This window comes from Grampus griseus (assembly GCF_964374135.1).
Source record: "Grampus griseus genome assembly, chromosome: 3".
NCBI classification, from domain to species: Eukaryota; Metazoa; Chordata; class Mammalia; order Artiodactyla; family Delphinidae; genus Grampus; species Grampus griseus.
In genome coordinates, this window is record NC_139019.1 from 165143682 (window position 1) to 165158273 (window position 14592).

General features: G+C 53.8%; 1 protein-coding gene across 8 annotated transcripts in view; it reads right to left on the minus strand.

The window, feature by feature from the left end:
- The window catches only part of SMARCA4 (SWI/SNF related BAF chromatin remodeling complex subunit ATPase 4), an 87268-nt gene that overhangs the window by 739 nt on the left and 71937 nt on the right, over window positions 1-14592 (minus strand). For 6 of the 8 annotated variants that reach the window (XM_082650744.1, XM_082650745.1, XM_082650750.1 and 3 more), the window contains 4 exons: window positions 3413-3521; window positions 3045-3146; window positions 2235-2367; window positions 1908-2050 (listed from right to left, as the gene is read on the minus strand). In XM_082650744.1, the coding sequence (XP_082506870.1) occupies window positions 1908-2050; window positions 2235-2367; window positions 3045-3146; window positions 3413-3521 (487 nt within the window). The remainder of the gene's footprint in view (window positions 1-1907; window positions 2051-2234; window positions 2368-3044; window positions 3147-3412; window positions 3522-14592) is intronic. The other 2 variants (XM_082650748.1, XM_082650746.1) reach the window with 1 other exon arrangement.

Sequence of the window (14592 nt, forward strand, 5' to 3'; positions counted from 1 at the left end):
GACTGTCCCCTGTGTCCACATCGGCTCTTCCTCGGGACGTGGGAGGCTTGCTGGGCCTTCCCTGCTCTGTCCCACTGCTGTCTGCCTGTCCCTGTGCCCCTGACTTGCAGCTTTATTTTATTTTTGTGGGCATGCCACGCAGCTTGCGGGATCTTAGTTCTCTGACCAGGGATGGAACCCGGGCCCACAGCAGTTACAGCGCCAAGTCTTCACCACTGGGCCGACAGAGAATTCCCCTGACCTGTGGCTTTAAAACCATCTTGGCGATTCCTGACCACGTAAAATCTCTGCTCTCCTGTATAAACGTTTTAAACAGCTTGGCAAGGGCCACAGAAGCCCTGCTGGATCCAGACAGGCAGATGGGGAGCTTTACAGCTCAGACCCTCCTCTCCAGAAACAAGGGCCGCCACTCCCGTGTTCACAATGTCATTAACGTCCCCATAAGACCATGGATGTCTACGGTCAGTTTATTCTGAGGCACCTGGGGGTTTTTTTCCTAATTAATTAATTAATTTATTTATTTTTGGCTGTGTTGGGTCTTCATTGCTGCACACGGGCTTTCTCTGGTTGCAGTGAACAGGGGCTTCTCATCGCAGTGGCTTCTCTTGTGGCGGAGTACAGGCTCTAGGCATGCGGGCTTCAGTAGTTGTGGCTCGTGGGCTCTAGAGCACAGGCTCAGCACTTGTGACGCATGGGCTTAGTTGCTCTGCGGCACGTGGGATCTTCCCGGACCACGGCTCGAACCCGTGTCCCCTGCATTGGCAGGCGGATTCTTCACCACTGCACCACCAGGGAAGTCCGAAGGCACCTGGTTTTGCTGCTATTGCAAACAGCTATACAAGAAAACTAACGAGGGACTTTCCTGGTGGTCCAGTGGTTAAGACTCCTCATTTCCAGTGTGGGGGGCCCAGGTTCCATCCCTGGTCGGGGAACTAGATCCCACATGCATGCTGCAACCAAGAGTTCGCATGTCACAACTAAGGAGGCTGCGTGCTGCAACTAAGACCTGGTGCAACCAAATAAATAAATATTTAAAAAAAAAAAAAAAAGACTAACAACAACAAAATGGTGCTTGTCAGGCTGTTCTGGGAGCCAGGCCCCGTGTAATCGACTTGACCTCTGTGCTTTGTAGAAGTGGAGACAGGCTCAGAAGTGAAGTGAAATGCCCAGGCCCTACAGCAGGGAAGGGCCTGGCATCCGGGCTAGAGCCAGAGAGCAAAGCTTATTTAAACCCAGCCAGTGGGTCTGCTCGTGCCCCCACGCCCATGAAAGTGTCCAGGCTTGATGCTCCTGTGGCTCTTCCCTGGTGAGCGAGGGACTGCAGCCTGTGCCAGGGGGACCATCACCGAGGCACCACTCACAGCCCCGTTCACAGGGTCTGCTGCACAATGTTTTTATGACTGTGGATTATGGGACCTTTTGTTTTTTGCTTGCTTTTTCTTAACCCACTACCATTGTTTAGAAATCCTTCTAGACAGGCCGGAACAGAGCCACAAGCAGAGACCTGGGGTGCAGGGCGTGTGCCCCATGCAGTGAGGACACCACGGCAGTCCTGGCGGCTGGAGGGCCCTGTGCTGTGGGCATGGGGACCTGCTGGCGGCACCTCCGATCTCACCGCCTCCCGCCCCAACACTGCCAGCCCGAGCTCGGCAGCCCTGGTGCCCTGGGTTGGCAGCTCTGCAGGCTGCTGCAGCAGGAACAGGCTGGGATGCCCCGCCTGAAGCCCACCAGCTCCAAGAGCACTGCTTGTAGGGCCGCGTGGGCTTGGACTTGAGTCCCAGGCCATATAAGGCTGAGCCTCGGTCTCCGCATCTGGGGAGTGGGGCTGTTGGCCTTGGACCAGGGGCCAGCACGTGGCACGGCGCAGACGTGCAGTGACCCGCCTGCCTGGGCCCCGCAGGTTTTACCTCGTCCTGCTCCTCCTCACTGTCGTCGTCGCTCACCACCGGCTTGGCCCTGGAGCCACGGCTCGGCCGCCGCCGGCCGCCCTTGAGCCGGTCCTGGGCCTTCTCCTTCCGGCCCAGCTTGATCTTCACTTTGACTGAGCGAGCTGGGGTGGGCACCAGGAGGAAAGAAGATGTGAGCTCGGGAGAGCATGGCACCTCGGAGCCAGGGGCGTCTGGGAGCCGTGCGGGCTTCCGGTCCCCTCAGGTGGGTGTGACCCCATCCCCGCCTCCCCCCACCCCGGGGATGGGCTGCAGCCCCCCCCCAACGCGCCCCCCGCCCAGACTCACACTCCGACTCCGAGCCTTCCTCCTCGCCCTCCTCTTCCTCCTCACTCTCCTCCCCTTCACTGTCTTCCTCCTTCTCGATTTTCTGCCGCACGCTGGTGAAGACCGACTGGAGGACGATGGAGTCTTCGTAGATCTGGGGGGAAACACACGGGGCTCAGGTGCGGGGCCTGCTGGGGAGCTCCCCGCCCGCTGGGCCCCAGTCCTGGCAGAGGGACAGCTCAATAATCCTTTCTCAGCTGGTGCCCCAGAGAGCACCGGGTTGATAAAGGGGCCCCAGACAGAAGGTCCGGTGTGTTCGTTCAGAAATAACCACACGTTCCTCCCTCCCTTTGAAGAATTACACCGAGCGCGTTTTTAAAGGCTCTGAGGGGGTCTGCCGTAACATTAGAAACGCGTGCCCCTCGCTGAAGCCAGCATCTCCCCCAAATACATGACTATCAGACCTCTTTTCCGAGAGGCACCCATCCCGACACTTAGGGAAACTGCTAGGCTAATAAGGCTGTGTGTGTACACGAATTTCATCCCAGGATGGGACACAGCACAGGATTCCTTTCAAGAGAGTCCCCGAGGGAATTCAAAACAGATTCCGAGATGTACGCAGACTGTTCCCAGGGTCACCATGGATGGATGGCACCGAGTCTACTTCCTCTTTTTAGTTTGTTTTTATTTTCTGCTATTTTTTCAGTAATACACACACATTGCTTCTGTTATGAGTAAAATAGTCCAAGTTGGAGGGAGTCTTTTTTAAAACCAGTCAATTCACGGGCGGGGGGCTGAGGGGCGTGTCACCCGGGGCTGGGGGCTGCTCACCAGGGAGCCCTCCAGGTTGAAGGTCTGCGCGTTCTGGCACAGCAGCATCACGTCCTTCTCTAGGTCGTTGAGGCTGCGGTACTTGTGGCTGCGGATGCGCTCCTGTGGGCGGGAGAAGCGGCCTTACCTCTGGACCCCCTCGCACCCGGCGTCCCTCTGCCTGACGAGGTCACGGCTGAACCCCCAGGCTCTGTGCAGACGTGGAGGCCCAGCTGTGGGTGCCGGGGATGGGGGGCGCCCGTCACATCCTCAGGACCCCTGCGTCCAACGCCTGGCTCCCTGCCTGGGGGGGCCCGAGGCCCAGGCTCGGAATCCCCCAAACGCCGACATGGCACGTCTTTCTCCCCGCACACTCGACACGGGGTTACCTTTATCTTCTTGAAGTCCACAGGCTTGCGGATGAGCTCGTAGTACTCAGGCAGCTCCTTGCGGGACGGCAGCTGGATGAACACCTCGCTGAGCTGACGTCCACTACTACTGCAAGGAGGGACACGGCGGCGTCACTCACAGGCCCTGCCTGCCGGGGAGCCCTCACCCCCTGCCTGGCGCCCCCCCACCAGGCCACTCCCCCATTGCTTGAGGACAGAGCCGGTGAGAAATTCAAGGCTGACTCGGGAATTATTTCCCGTACCTGTGCTGTCTTGTGAGTTCTGGAACATTCCTGAGGGGCAGCCATGCAGAGAGGCCCCTGATGCATTTGAATCGAGGCTCCGAACTCACCCAACTTCCTCCCATCTCCCCTCCCCCACCCCAGCCCTGGAGGAAACAGCATCACGTGCCACATGCAGCGAAAGCCTTGGCGCTTGAAAGAGGGAGAAGAGCCCTGATTATTTGTTTACGACGCAAAAACCAGTTTGCTCACGTTGGGAGCATCAAGTGCCCGCACCTTCGGAGGCCAGTTTCCCAAGCACACTGCGCACCTCTCATAGGCGGCACTTACGAGCGGCGAACTTCAGAGAATCTGGCCAAAACCCAAGGAGAGATGCCCCCCCGGCAAGATGCTAATGGATGACAAAATTTGTTTTCTAGTCTTTTCCAACGAGAAGGTGCTTGCTTTGCACAAGGGAGCAGAGGAAAGACGTGCCGTGAGTGGCCATGAGATGAGGAACCCGAGCACTGGGACGCCAGGCTGTGCCACCCCCGCGCCCGGCTATGCTGGGGCCAGGAGCTCCGAGGCAACATCCTCCCAGTGCCTGGACGAGGAGGGGGCGAACAGAGAGACATCCACCCTCAGCCTCCCTTCAGCCTCCAGCGTGGCGACGCTGTCTCCTGGCAACGCCAGTTTTAGACCCGCTAAATTAACGCTGCAGCCCACAAACAGGCTTGTATGTGGTGCTAGGGCCATGGGCTCTGTGCTCACCCGTGGCATCCACACAGGTGGCCTGGCCTCAGGGTGTGCGTGGCCCTTCAGGGAGCTCAGGAAGCGGGACTCCAGCGCCATGATATAGAGGGAAATTCCAGAGCAAAACCCTCACAAACCTCTGGGGAAATCGCGTCCTTGAGGAATAAAAGGCCCACCTGGCCTGAGAACTGTTGTCTGGTGCCACGTGCTGAGGGCAGAGGGCCTGGCACTGGTCGTGTGTGAAGGAGGGGCAGGGCGCCAGGGTCACGGGGGACTTTTAAAACCGCCCTCTCTGACGGTGAAGACCTCTTGAAAAGCCACTGCCATAAGATTTCGTTGCCAAAGTGCTGAGAAGTCATTTTTAATCCTTAGAAGTCCCCTGGAGAGCCCTCACCTCCCCCCGACCAGGGGCTGGTACGGCCTTCCAGGCTCGCTCACCGGCGCCCCCCTCCTCGGGGCTGCTTGGCTCTCCAGGATGGGCTGTCCGTGACCTCCGATGTCAGCGCCCCTCTCCACCTGCTCAGTCGCCTCAGAATCACCGAAGCGGCTGCTCCCCCAGGGAACCCCGGCTCCCACCCTCACCTCCGCATAAATGTCATCTTCCCGACGCCTCGTAATAACACGGACGACTGAGATGACACGTAAAGGCACAAACCTTCAGTGCTTGCTCCCGTGAGCCTCCCCGACCTCCCGCACCTGGCCGAGCTTGGCCTCCTCTTGAATTTGAGGTTACGGGATCCCACAGGGTGAGCCCCCAGGCCTGGCCTCCCCGCTCACCACTGTCGGTGAGACATGCCTCCTGCCTTGTGAGACTTGCTCTGAAGAAGTGTCTGCCAGGCAGAATTGCTGGAACTCCACCTCTGGCTCTGCTCTGCGTCCGGCCGCCTGGCAGCGGTGGGCACGCGAATGAAGGAGCCTGAGAGAATCCTGCTGCCGTCAGGATCGGCCCTGTGACCCCAATTCAGACACAAAGAAAGCAAGCACCCACCATGGCCCTAGTGCCTCCAGCCTGGCCTGTCACCTGGTTTTTGGTAACACTAGCAGTGGTGGCTGCTGTTACATACGACAGTGACGTTATTTTCCAGCCTCTAGATGTCAGTTCCCACAGCAGGGATTTTCTTCTACCTCGTTCACTGCCCTGTCCCCATCACATCGGGACACGAGACACAGAGGGGCTCAGAGTGACTAGGGCCTTGCCTGGAGCTCCAATTCCTCCCACATCTAGCCCAGAGGTCATTTCTTACTGAACGAGGTTTGTGACCATGCAGTGGGGGGGGCCTTATCTAGTTTTCTAAGCCCTTCTCCTTAGAGCCCGAAGAGCCCTGGTTGGGACCCTTATTATTTAACCTGCCCAGATGGTCTCCTCCCTATGGGAATGTGCCCTCCGCCACACCAACTCAGGGTTCTGGTGGGGCTGCCCGTCACTGAGTCCCCACCTCTCCCCACAAGACTATGGCGCGACCAAGCACAGCTCCTCAGCCGTCTGGTCTCAGTGACTGGTCCAGGCAAGAGCCTGGGACGCAGCCAGCCAATAAGAGCCCTTCCCTGGTCCTTTTTACCAGGAGCTGGGGAAGCAGAGGTCTTTTTTCTTGGTGTGTGAGGCCTTGAGGACGGTGCCCAGAGCTGTGTTTCACCACAGGGGTAAGGGGAGAGGTGGCAGGTGGCTCTGGGTCCTGAAAGCTAGACTTCACTAACTCCTCCATGGCCTCCAAGCCAAAGGAACCCCTGTTCTGCTTGCGGGGCTTACACCTGAGTTCCTGATACATAGAGCCCCAAAGTCTAAATGGACACATCCTTTGATGTGTCCTTGAAACAAAAAGATAACATGTGAAGGAGAAACAAAGAATCAGACGAGACAAAAAGCAAAACAAACAAAGCAAACAAAAAAACAGACCCAAACCCCTGAACAGGACAGAACCACAGACTCTCAGCATCTAAGAGGTCATCCGTCGATATCCCATTCGAACAGACGGAGAAACCAGAGAGGTTATGAGAGCTGGCCCAGACACAGAAAATTGGTGGCAGGCAGGACCTCAGCACAGGTGCCCTAGGCTAAGTCAGGGGTCTCTCTCATCCTTTCCCATATACTGTTCTAGAATCTTTTTGTTGTTGTTGTCGTCCTTTTTTGGGGGGGGGGGGCGCACTGTGTGGTTTGCGGGATCTTAGTTCCCCAACCAGGGATCGAACCCGGGCCCTTGGCAGTGAGAGCGTGGAGCCCTAATCACTGGACCGCCAGGGAATTCCCCCCATGTACTGTTCTAAATCAAGGGTCAGCAAACTTCGTCTATGAACAGTGAGTATAAATGTTATAGGCTGGGCTTCCCTGGTGGCGCAGTGGTTGAGAGTCCGCCTGCCGATGCAGGGGACACGGGTTCGTGCCCCGGTCCGAGAAGATCCCACATGCCGCGGAGTGGCTGGGCCCGTGAACCGCGGCTGCTGAGCCTGCGCGTCCGGAGCCTGTGCTCCGCAACGGGAGAGGCCACAACAGTGAGAGGCCCGCGTACCACAAAAAAAAAAAAAAAAAAAAGTTATAGGCTTTGTGGGCCATACCACCTCTGTTACAACTACTCAACTCTGCCATCGTTGCACCAAAGTGGCCACAGAGAACATGTAGGCCAACAGAGTTTGGCTGTATTCCTCATTTATAAGAAACAAAATCTGATTTTCATATAATTTTACATCTTGAAATAGTATTCTTCTTTTGATTCTCTCAAACTCATCTAAAAAAAATTCTTAATTCACAGACTATACACATACAAGTCGTGGGCCATATCTATAGTTTTGCTAGTTTGCAAATTTGGTTTGTTGACCCCTGGTATGAATCCTGAAAATAACAGAAAGAATGTCTGTATTGGGGATGATAACATACTGCTTGATTCCTTCCGTTCCTCACCCTTTGACCAGGGCAGACATTGCAAATGGATCAGAGCACTATCTCTTGAGCCCTGATAGCCTCAGGCAGGCAGAAGCAATCAACTGAAGATAGTACTCAAGACAGATCCTAGTTGCCTCCTCCCCAGTCCCTCAGTCCCCCTCTCCTTCCTAGAGTGCAGTTCAGACCCTCTTCCCATGACACCTCTTGATAACATCTTCTCACCCTGGGACTATTTTCTCTTTTGACTCTTAGTGAACTGAGCCAGCAAGGGTCCTGGATATGAGGTCAGGATTTTAAAAACTGACTTAGCAGCAGAACATTTATCTGAAACGGAATCTCAGATTATGTGTATGTACACCATTCATGAAATTTGAAAATGATACAATGAAACACATTAAAGAGGTATTAGTACAAAATTACTTTCCAGGTTCAATTTTTTGACCCATTACAAAGTCAAGGATATCTGGAGAATTAGAAAAGTGAGAAGTCTGGGGCAGATCCGCTTACAAATATTTACTAAGAGCCTCCACCTGCCAGGCATCCACCCTTAAAAGATCAATCTCAGTGTCAGATTTATGGCTGTGTGGTACAGAAAAACTCCTGACTCATGCACGAGTGAAAGGAAATGATATTCACCACGGAACCTGCCAACAAGGAAGGTCTGTAGGCTGCCTGCCCTGCACTCTTAGCACACTCTTCCAACAAAGAGGGAGGGTGGGGAAGCTTTACTGCAGGGTCCACATGTTGAGGGCTGGACTGGCTGTAGGTCACAAAGCTGATTAAGAATCTCATGAGCCAAAATTTCTAATGAACTTATTATTTTACAGAAGCCAATGACACACCTGGGGGCTCATGTTTCTTAATACAGTTCAATGATGAAATCCAAATCTCATTTTAAAGAAAACCTGACCGCCCCACCCCCACCCCCGCTAAGCTGGATTTGAAACCACTTAGTGTGAAACCCTCATTCTGGAGAAGAGGGTCACACGGCAAGCAGCAGAAGCCGGATCATAATCCAGCCTGGCTCTCAGGGGTGGCATCTACTCCAAGTGTACGTTCCAGCTTCCCCAAGCTGACCTGAACGCCGCGAGAGCCAGTGCTGTGCTCTGCCGTGGCAGCTGCTCAGGGACGTTAGCTGCGGGTGACGAGCACCGTTCATGGCACTTCAAAGAACATTTCTCAGGACCAGGGAGAAGATGAAAATGAGAGGCACAGCAAGCCCAGGAACTGCGGCCAGGGGTGGGCGGAGCTGGTCATGTGAGTGCAGGGAGGCCCAAGGCCACTCTGCAGGGCTGAGTGACCTTGGTCTTGAGGAGCGTGCTTCCTGTTTGGAGCCCCCATGTTACCATCCGCTCTGAGCACCGAGCGGCGCCAAGGCAGAGAGGCCTCAAGCTCCTTCTCAGGTGGCAGGGTCTGCAGGATGGCCACCCTGGGAGCTACGGGTGCTGGGGATCCCTGGACTGCTGGGACCAAGGGGCTGTGGTGTGTCTGGGGGTCGGCGGGTGGGGAAACCGTGCTGCCACCGTCCGGGACCCACAGACCCACTTCCACACCTCTCCGGAGGCCCCCGCAGACACTCTCTCTTCCCTCCTCCTAAATTTTAATCTTAGTTAAATTACATTTTTAATTTAGTTTCTGAGTTTCACCTCAGAAGTTTGACACCTCTCTATCTGCCTTTCAATCCTTTTATCTAGCTGTCTCCTGGCTTCCTTTTAAATTTTACCTGTGTTTTGGTAATTTCTCATTTATTTGACCTTGACTTTGGACCTTTTTATTCATCCTTTCCCCCTCATTTTTTCCCCCCGGTTGTCTGGAATTTTCCATTTTACACCTCCTGCCTTACCTGTTTATCCTATTCTGATATTTTCACGAATGTTCCTCTACTGCTTCCTGAGTACAGAAGAAGCACATGCCTGCTGAAATGCTCTGAGCACTTCACAGGGTCTCACAGGGGATTCCGAGGTGGGCAGAGGGACGGGAGGGGCAGGCTGCCACCTGCTCACCCAAATCTACTTGTTTCTGGAGTCCAGGTATCTATCTGTACCTGTCCTGTTTTAAGCTTTTATGTAATTCTACTTTTAAGACCCTTAAAATTAGAACCCTGTTTTTTGTTGTTGTTTTGGCGTGCTCTGTCTCCACCATGGCGATTAGCAGCAGGGAGTGAAGCAGGGGGATGGAATCGGCTTGACTAACTGGGCAGGTGGGCTTCTTCCCGCAAATTCTGTGGCAGGCTCAGAACCTCAGCACGGCTCAGCGAGGCCACCTGGGCTAAGCCTCCCGTGGCTTTGAGCCCCACTCGGCTAGCAGCCTGGCCTGTGCCCACGCTCAGGCGGGCCCGGGGATTAATGATGGGGATCAGCACTGTTCTCAAGACATCTCACCTCGGCGCCTCTCACGCCAGGCTCTGGACTCGGGGCTGAGCAGACAGCGCTGACCCCACAGGCGGAGGGCTGCCTCTTGCCCTGCAGTGCCCATTCCAAGCTTGGGCTCCCGATGAAGGGCCAGTGCACCCTTCCAAAGGCCGAGGCAGGAGAAGCCTGAGGCCTCCCTGCCCTGTCAGGAAAGGGCTCCCAGACCCGCCCACCCTCCACCCTCTCCCTTCTCCCCAGAGGCCTGTTCTGAAGGGCCTGCAGCCAACCGAGGTGCCCTCTCCTAGAGAATGTTTCTGCCTGACAACCTGCCCTGGAGCCTGTTACACTGCCCCGGTTTTTCTTGCCAATCAAAGCACAACCTTGCAACTGAAGAGCCACCTGCTTTTTGATTCTAATCAAGGTGATGCAGGGCTCCTGCAAGGGCAGAGGGCAAGTGCTGATGGGGTTTGGGCAGTGGCCACCAGGCCTGGCTGAAGCTGCCACCGTGGATGTGGTGGGGCCCTTCGTCACCCACAGTGGATCTGGCATTGATCCCAGGTCTCTGTGACACTCAAACCCTATGGTCCTTACAGGGCTGCTGCCTCCTGGTAAGAGGACAGGAGAAGGGGACCCAGAGGGTCCACCTAGTGGGGCTCAGCTCTGGGAGGCTTAGCCTGGGCGGCCTGTACTCAACACCAACTTTCTGAACCATCTGGAAATAACTTATGAGTATCTCCTAAAAACAAAGATGTTCTCTTCCACCACCCAGGCTCGATGATCAAATTCAGGCAGCTTGGTGCCGATGGGCCTCCACTGTCCAACGCACAGTCTTTACAGCAGTGACAACTCTGCCCTGCAGCAGTTAACGGTCAAGCTCTACACATCAGCCAGCGGGGCACAGAAGGGGCTCTGTGGGGTCCTCTGGAGCCTGTCCCCCGAGGTGGCGCCTTCCAGAAGATGCACTTCTCTGAAGCCATCCTAAAGGCGCCACAGGATGCGCCCTGGAGCACACACCTGCTGACTGGCACTTGGAGACGGTGCCTAAATGCCTCGGACACCAGCTGCTGAATCCCTCCGAAGGACCAGGGGAGAAGACAGCCACCGGCAGCACACGCAGCTCCGCGACAAATCCCAACCTGACCCTGCAGCCTAACTTACTGGTGCGCTTAGATATTTTAAAGTGAAAATCCCTACTTCCAGCTTAATTCCTTAATTCTGGTTTCACTTCTGGCTGTTAACCCGAGGGTTCCTCTGTGCAGTTTCGGGATTTCCAACCACCAAGGAGGAGGCACCCTGCGAGGCCCTGCGTGTGGGATTGGCCTCCGGGCCCCTGCATGCGCAGTTCCTTGGCCTGTGATGCTCCTTCCCCTCCTCTTCCCTGGTGGGCCCCTGCTTTTCCTCAGGCTCTGCTTATGTGGCACTCCTCCCGGAGGCCATGCTGGACCCCAAGGTTGCCTGTGCCAGCCCTCAGTTGCGTTAAACTGCAGACTCTTCCAGCGTTTTCCCACCGTGACCCCACGGAAGGACATGTATTTTCACCGCCACCCAGCAGAGGGTCGCAGCTGCGAAGGCTGGAGACCTCACAACTTGAGGGAGGGCCACTCACAGGGTGCACTGGGGCCTCGAGAGGGGTGGGCCTGGCAGCCCTGAATCTGAACACACATGAAAGACGCAAAAGCTTCCAAATCAGGACATTACCTGCGTGCAGATCAGGATGTACATGCAAAGGTTCTATCAAATACGACGGCACTGGTATTTTAACACCACTGGGGTGGGGGGTGGGGGGGTAGGGATCTTGAAATCAACACTCAGTAGCAACATTTGGAGTGGTGCAAATTGGGGGCGGGACAGCCCTGCTCAGACTCAGCAGCAGAGGCATGGCCGAGCCGCTTCTCTCTGGAGTCACTGCTTCAAGGTGCAACCCCACTCCCACCACGGTCACTGGGGGCAGGAAGAGCAGCGCCACGGCCCCTGCTCAGCAAGGCGGGCTCCCCACTCCGAATCCAAACGCTGGCGATGTCCTGTAATCATTCTTTGGTGTCCAGGAAGAACCAAGCTGTAACAATAAGTTCTCTCCTCAGGATCCACATTTAACTCAAGTACAGAGTTTAGCTAATCACAGGGTTCTAGCAAGCAAATGGGATTTTTAAATCCAAAGTTTCATTTTCTCTTCTGGAAAGGAGCAATCGGAAGTCTGAGACAAGAAAGTGCACGTCAAGCTACCTCTGGTTTTGTTCCAATCCTGTTCTCCTTGGCGTGGTGGCCAGTCCCTCAGAACTTTCCAGGTACGTGACAGCTGTGTCATAAAGAATTTAACCTGGCCCAAAGAAACGTCTGGCCTTTGCCCTTGGCTCCTGGGAGGCCATGTCTCTGTCCTTGAATGTCCCGCCTGGTGGGGTACCTTTGTTTAGCTGGGGGCCTTTGGCACAGTCTAAGTGTGATTCCAGGCAGGGTCAAGCAGCATTGGTTCAACCACAGAGGCACTGGAGACTGGGCAGCCACGTGGGAGGTCGGCCGGGTATACTGACCAAGTTCAAGGCTAGACACCAAGGCTTCCCAGACTGGCAATGCTCTGTGCGCATCTTCTCGTAATGTTGCCAGGAAAGTCACTGTGGCCCGGTGATTCCACGGGGAGGACGCTGCTCCCTGCGCCTCTCCCCTCGGCTGGTTTTAATCTGTGTCCTTTCGCTGTAATAAACCATAACTGTGAGTACACCAGCTTTCAGAGAGTGCTGAGAGTCCTTCTAGGGAAATTATCGAGACTGAGGGTGGTCTTGGGGACCCTGAACTCTGCAGTTGTTGTCAGAAGACAGCGTGGTCTACAGACCGTGCCTAACCCTACAGCTGCATGAACCATATTGTAGTTTTCCCCATGGTTTCAAATTCTTATGTTTTGATAAGAATGTCAAAAATGTCCATTAAGTAGGTCAAGTTTGTACCCAAACATCATCTCTGAAAGCATTTTCCATGAAGCAACGTTTTAACCAGGATGATGTGACTATTTTCCTGAGTTTACGTGCCTTGTTTGATCTCTTCCTGTGTGGCCACCAGCAAGCCAGCGAGTGGAAGGCCCTGCTCCAACTGAGAACCAAACGTTTCTCAAAGCCGGCTTCCTGGAATGGTCATATTCTCCATCCCACTTGTAACTCCTTTGCAGTTCTCCCCAGTCTAACGTCGAACTCCCCGTCCAGTGGGGCCATTGTTCCGGGAGGACGTGAGGTTAAGCATACGCCATGCTTCAAGCCCTCCCCGGAGGCACCACCACGTGGGTCTGACAGACCTGGGAGCTCAGCTCTGTGACTGCAGTGTCAGGGCTCTCATCAGGCTGGATCTCAGAATCCCTACCAGGATCTTGGTGTCCTGACACAGGCCAGTCTTGACAAGATGTCCCTGAACCCTAAAAGCTAGTTTTAATTCATTGCCCGATTTATCACCCAATCTTGCATGGGCCTGGGAGAACAGCTGTTTGCAGCAGCCAGGGGAGCCAGCTTCTCTTCTGTCACGTGACCTTCAGCTAAGCACAGTGCCTTTTCTCTAAGTCATAGGATGACTAAGAAAGTGGACTGACACTTGACATACTTTTAGTTTGAAAATATCCAAGGCCTTATTGAGTGCAGGGTGCCGATTTCAAGTGTACTATTTTTAAACCGAGGTGTAACCTACTACAGGAAAGTCCGCACATCTTTATCTTAGGTGTACAGCCTGGCGAAGGTTTTCATGTGCAGACCAAGATCCCAACGTCCCAGGAGGCTCCCTGGCGTCCCATCCCTGTCAATTCCAACTTGGGGTAACCACTGATCCATGCTCATCACCGTCGGTCAGCTTAACTTCCTATAACTGGAAGCATACGACAGGTACTTTTCTGTGTCTGGCTTCTCTCACTCAACAGAGTGTAAGATTCTCCCAGGGAGTGGTAGCTTGTCTGTTCTCGTGGCTGTTAGAATTCTGTTCTTCGACTAGGTCACTGTGGACGTGTTCTCCTGTGGGTGGACACTGGGCTGTTTCCTTTAGGGGAGTCGTGATCAAAGCTGCTATGGATGCACCTGTACATGTCTTCTGGTGGATGTATGCATTCAGGACTAGGACGGGAGTGGCTGGGTCAGAAGCGTTATCTGTGTGTCGAGCTTCAGAAGATACTGCCCAGAGCCACATGCTCCCATGAGCAGGGTGTGAGGTGCTACTGCTCCACGTCCTTGGTGGTACTAAAAGGAACTTTAACACTTCTGGTGTGTGTGAGGAGGCACCTCACGCTCATTTTATTGTGCATTTCCTTCTTGTTATGACGTCGATGTGGTGATCCCGAGCACCTTTTCACACGTTGATTGGTCACTGGGGTATCTTCTTCTGGGAGGTGTCTGTTCATGCCTTTTGCCCATTTTAAAATTGAATTTTCTTTTCCTAGTCTGTGGCAATTTTCACCATCTTCATGAGGGTGTCCTTCGATGAACAAATGTTCTTAATTTGAGTGAAGTCTAACTTGTGAGTCTTTTATGGCCAGTGGCGTTTCTGTCCTACTGAAGAAATCTATGCCTCCTTTAAGGACATGAAAATTTTTTCCCATGTTGTACCTTTCACATTTATGGATTTTTAAAAAAAGATTTATTGAAATATAGTTGATTTACATCACGTTTATGTCTGTAATCCATTTCAAATTAATATATGTGTATGGCGTGAGGAGGGGTCAATATTCATCTTCTCCGTATGGATGGATATCCCAGTGATCAGCATGACTTTTTGGAAAGTCCATCCTTCCCCACTGACCTTCAAGGGTCTTCTTCATTTTGACAATGTTAAGGTTCCCTTGCAAGAATACTATTAGGAAGAAAACATCAGGGTCTATTATTTTCATTGGATTTTTGCACATTCCATATTACAAATAATTGTTGGTCTACTTTTTTCTTTGTGGAATTGGCCTCAAAGGTGAAGTTTGCAAATGAGTTCAATATTTTGTTCTCAATACTGACACAAGGAACTTCTCTT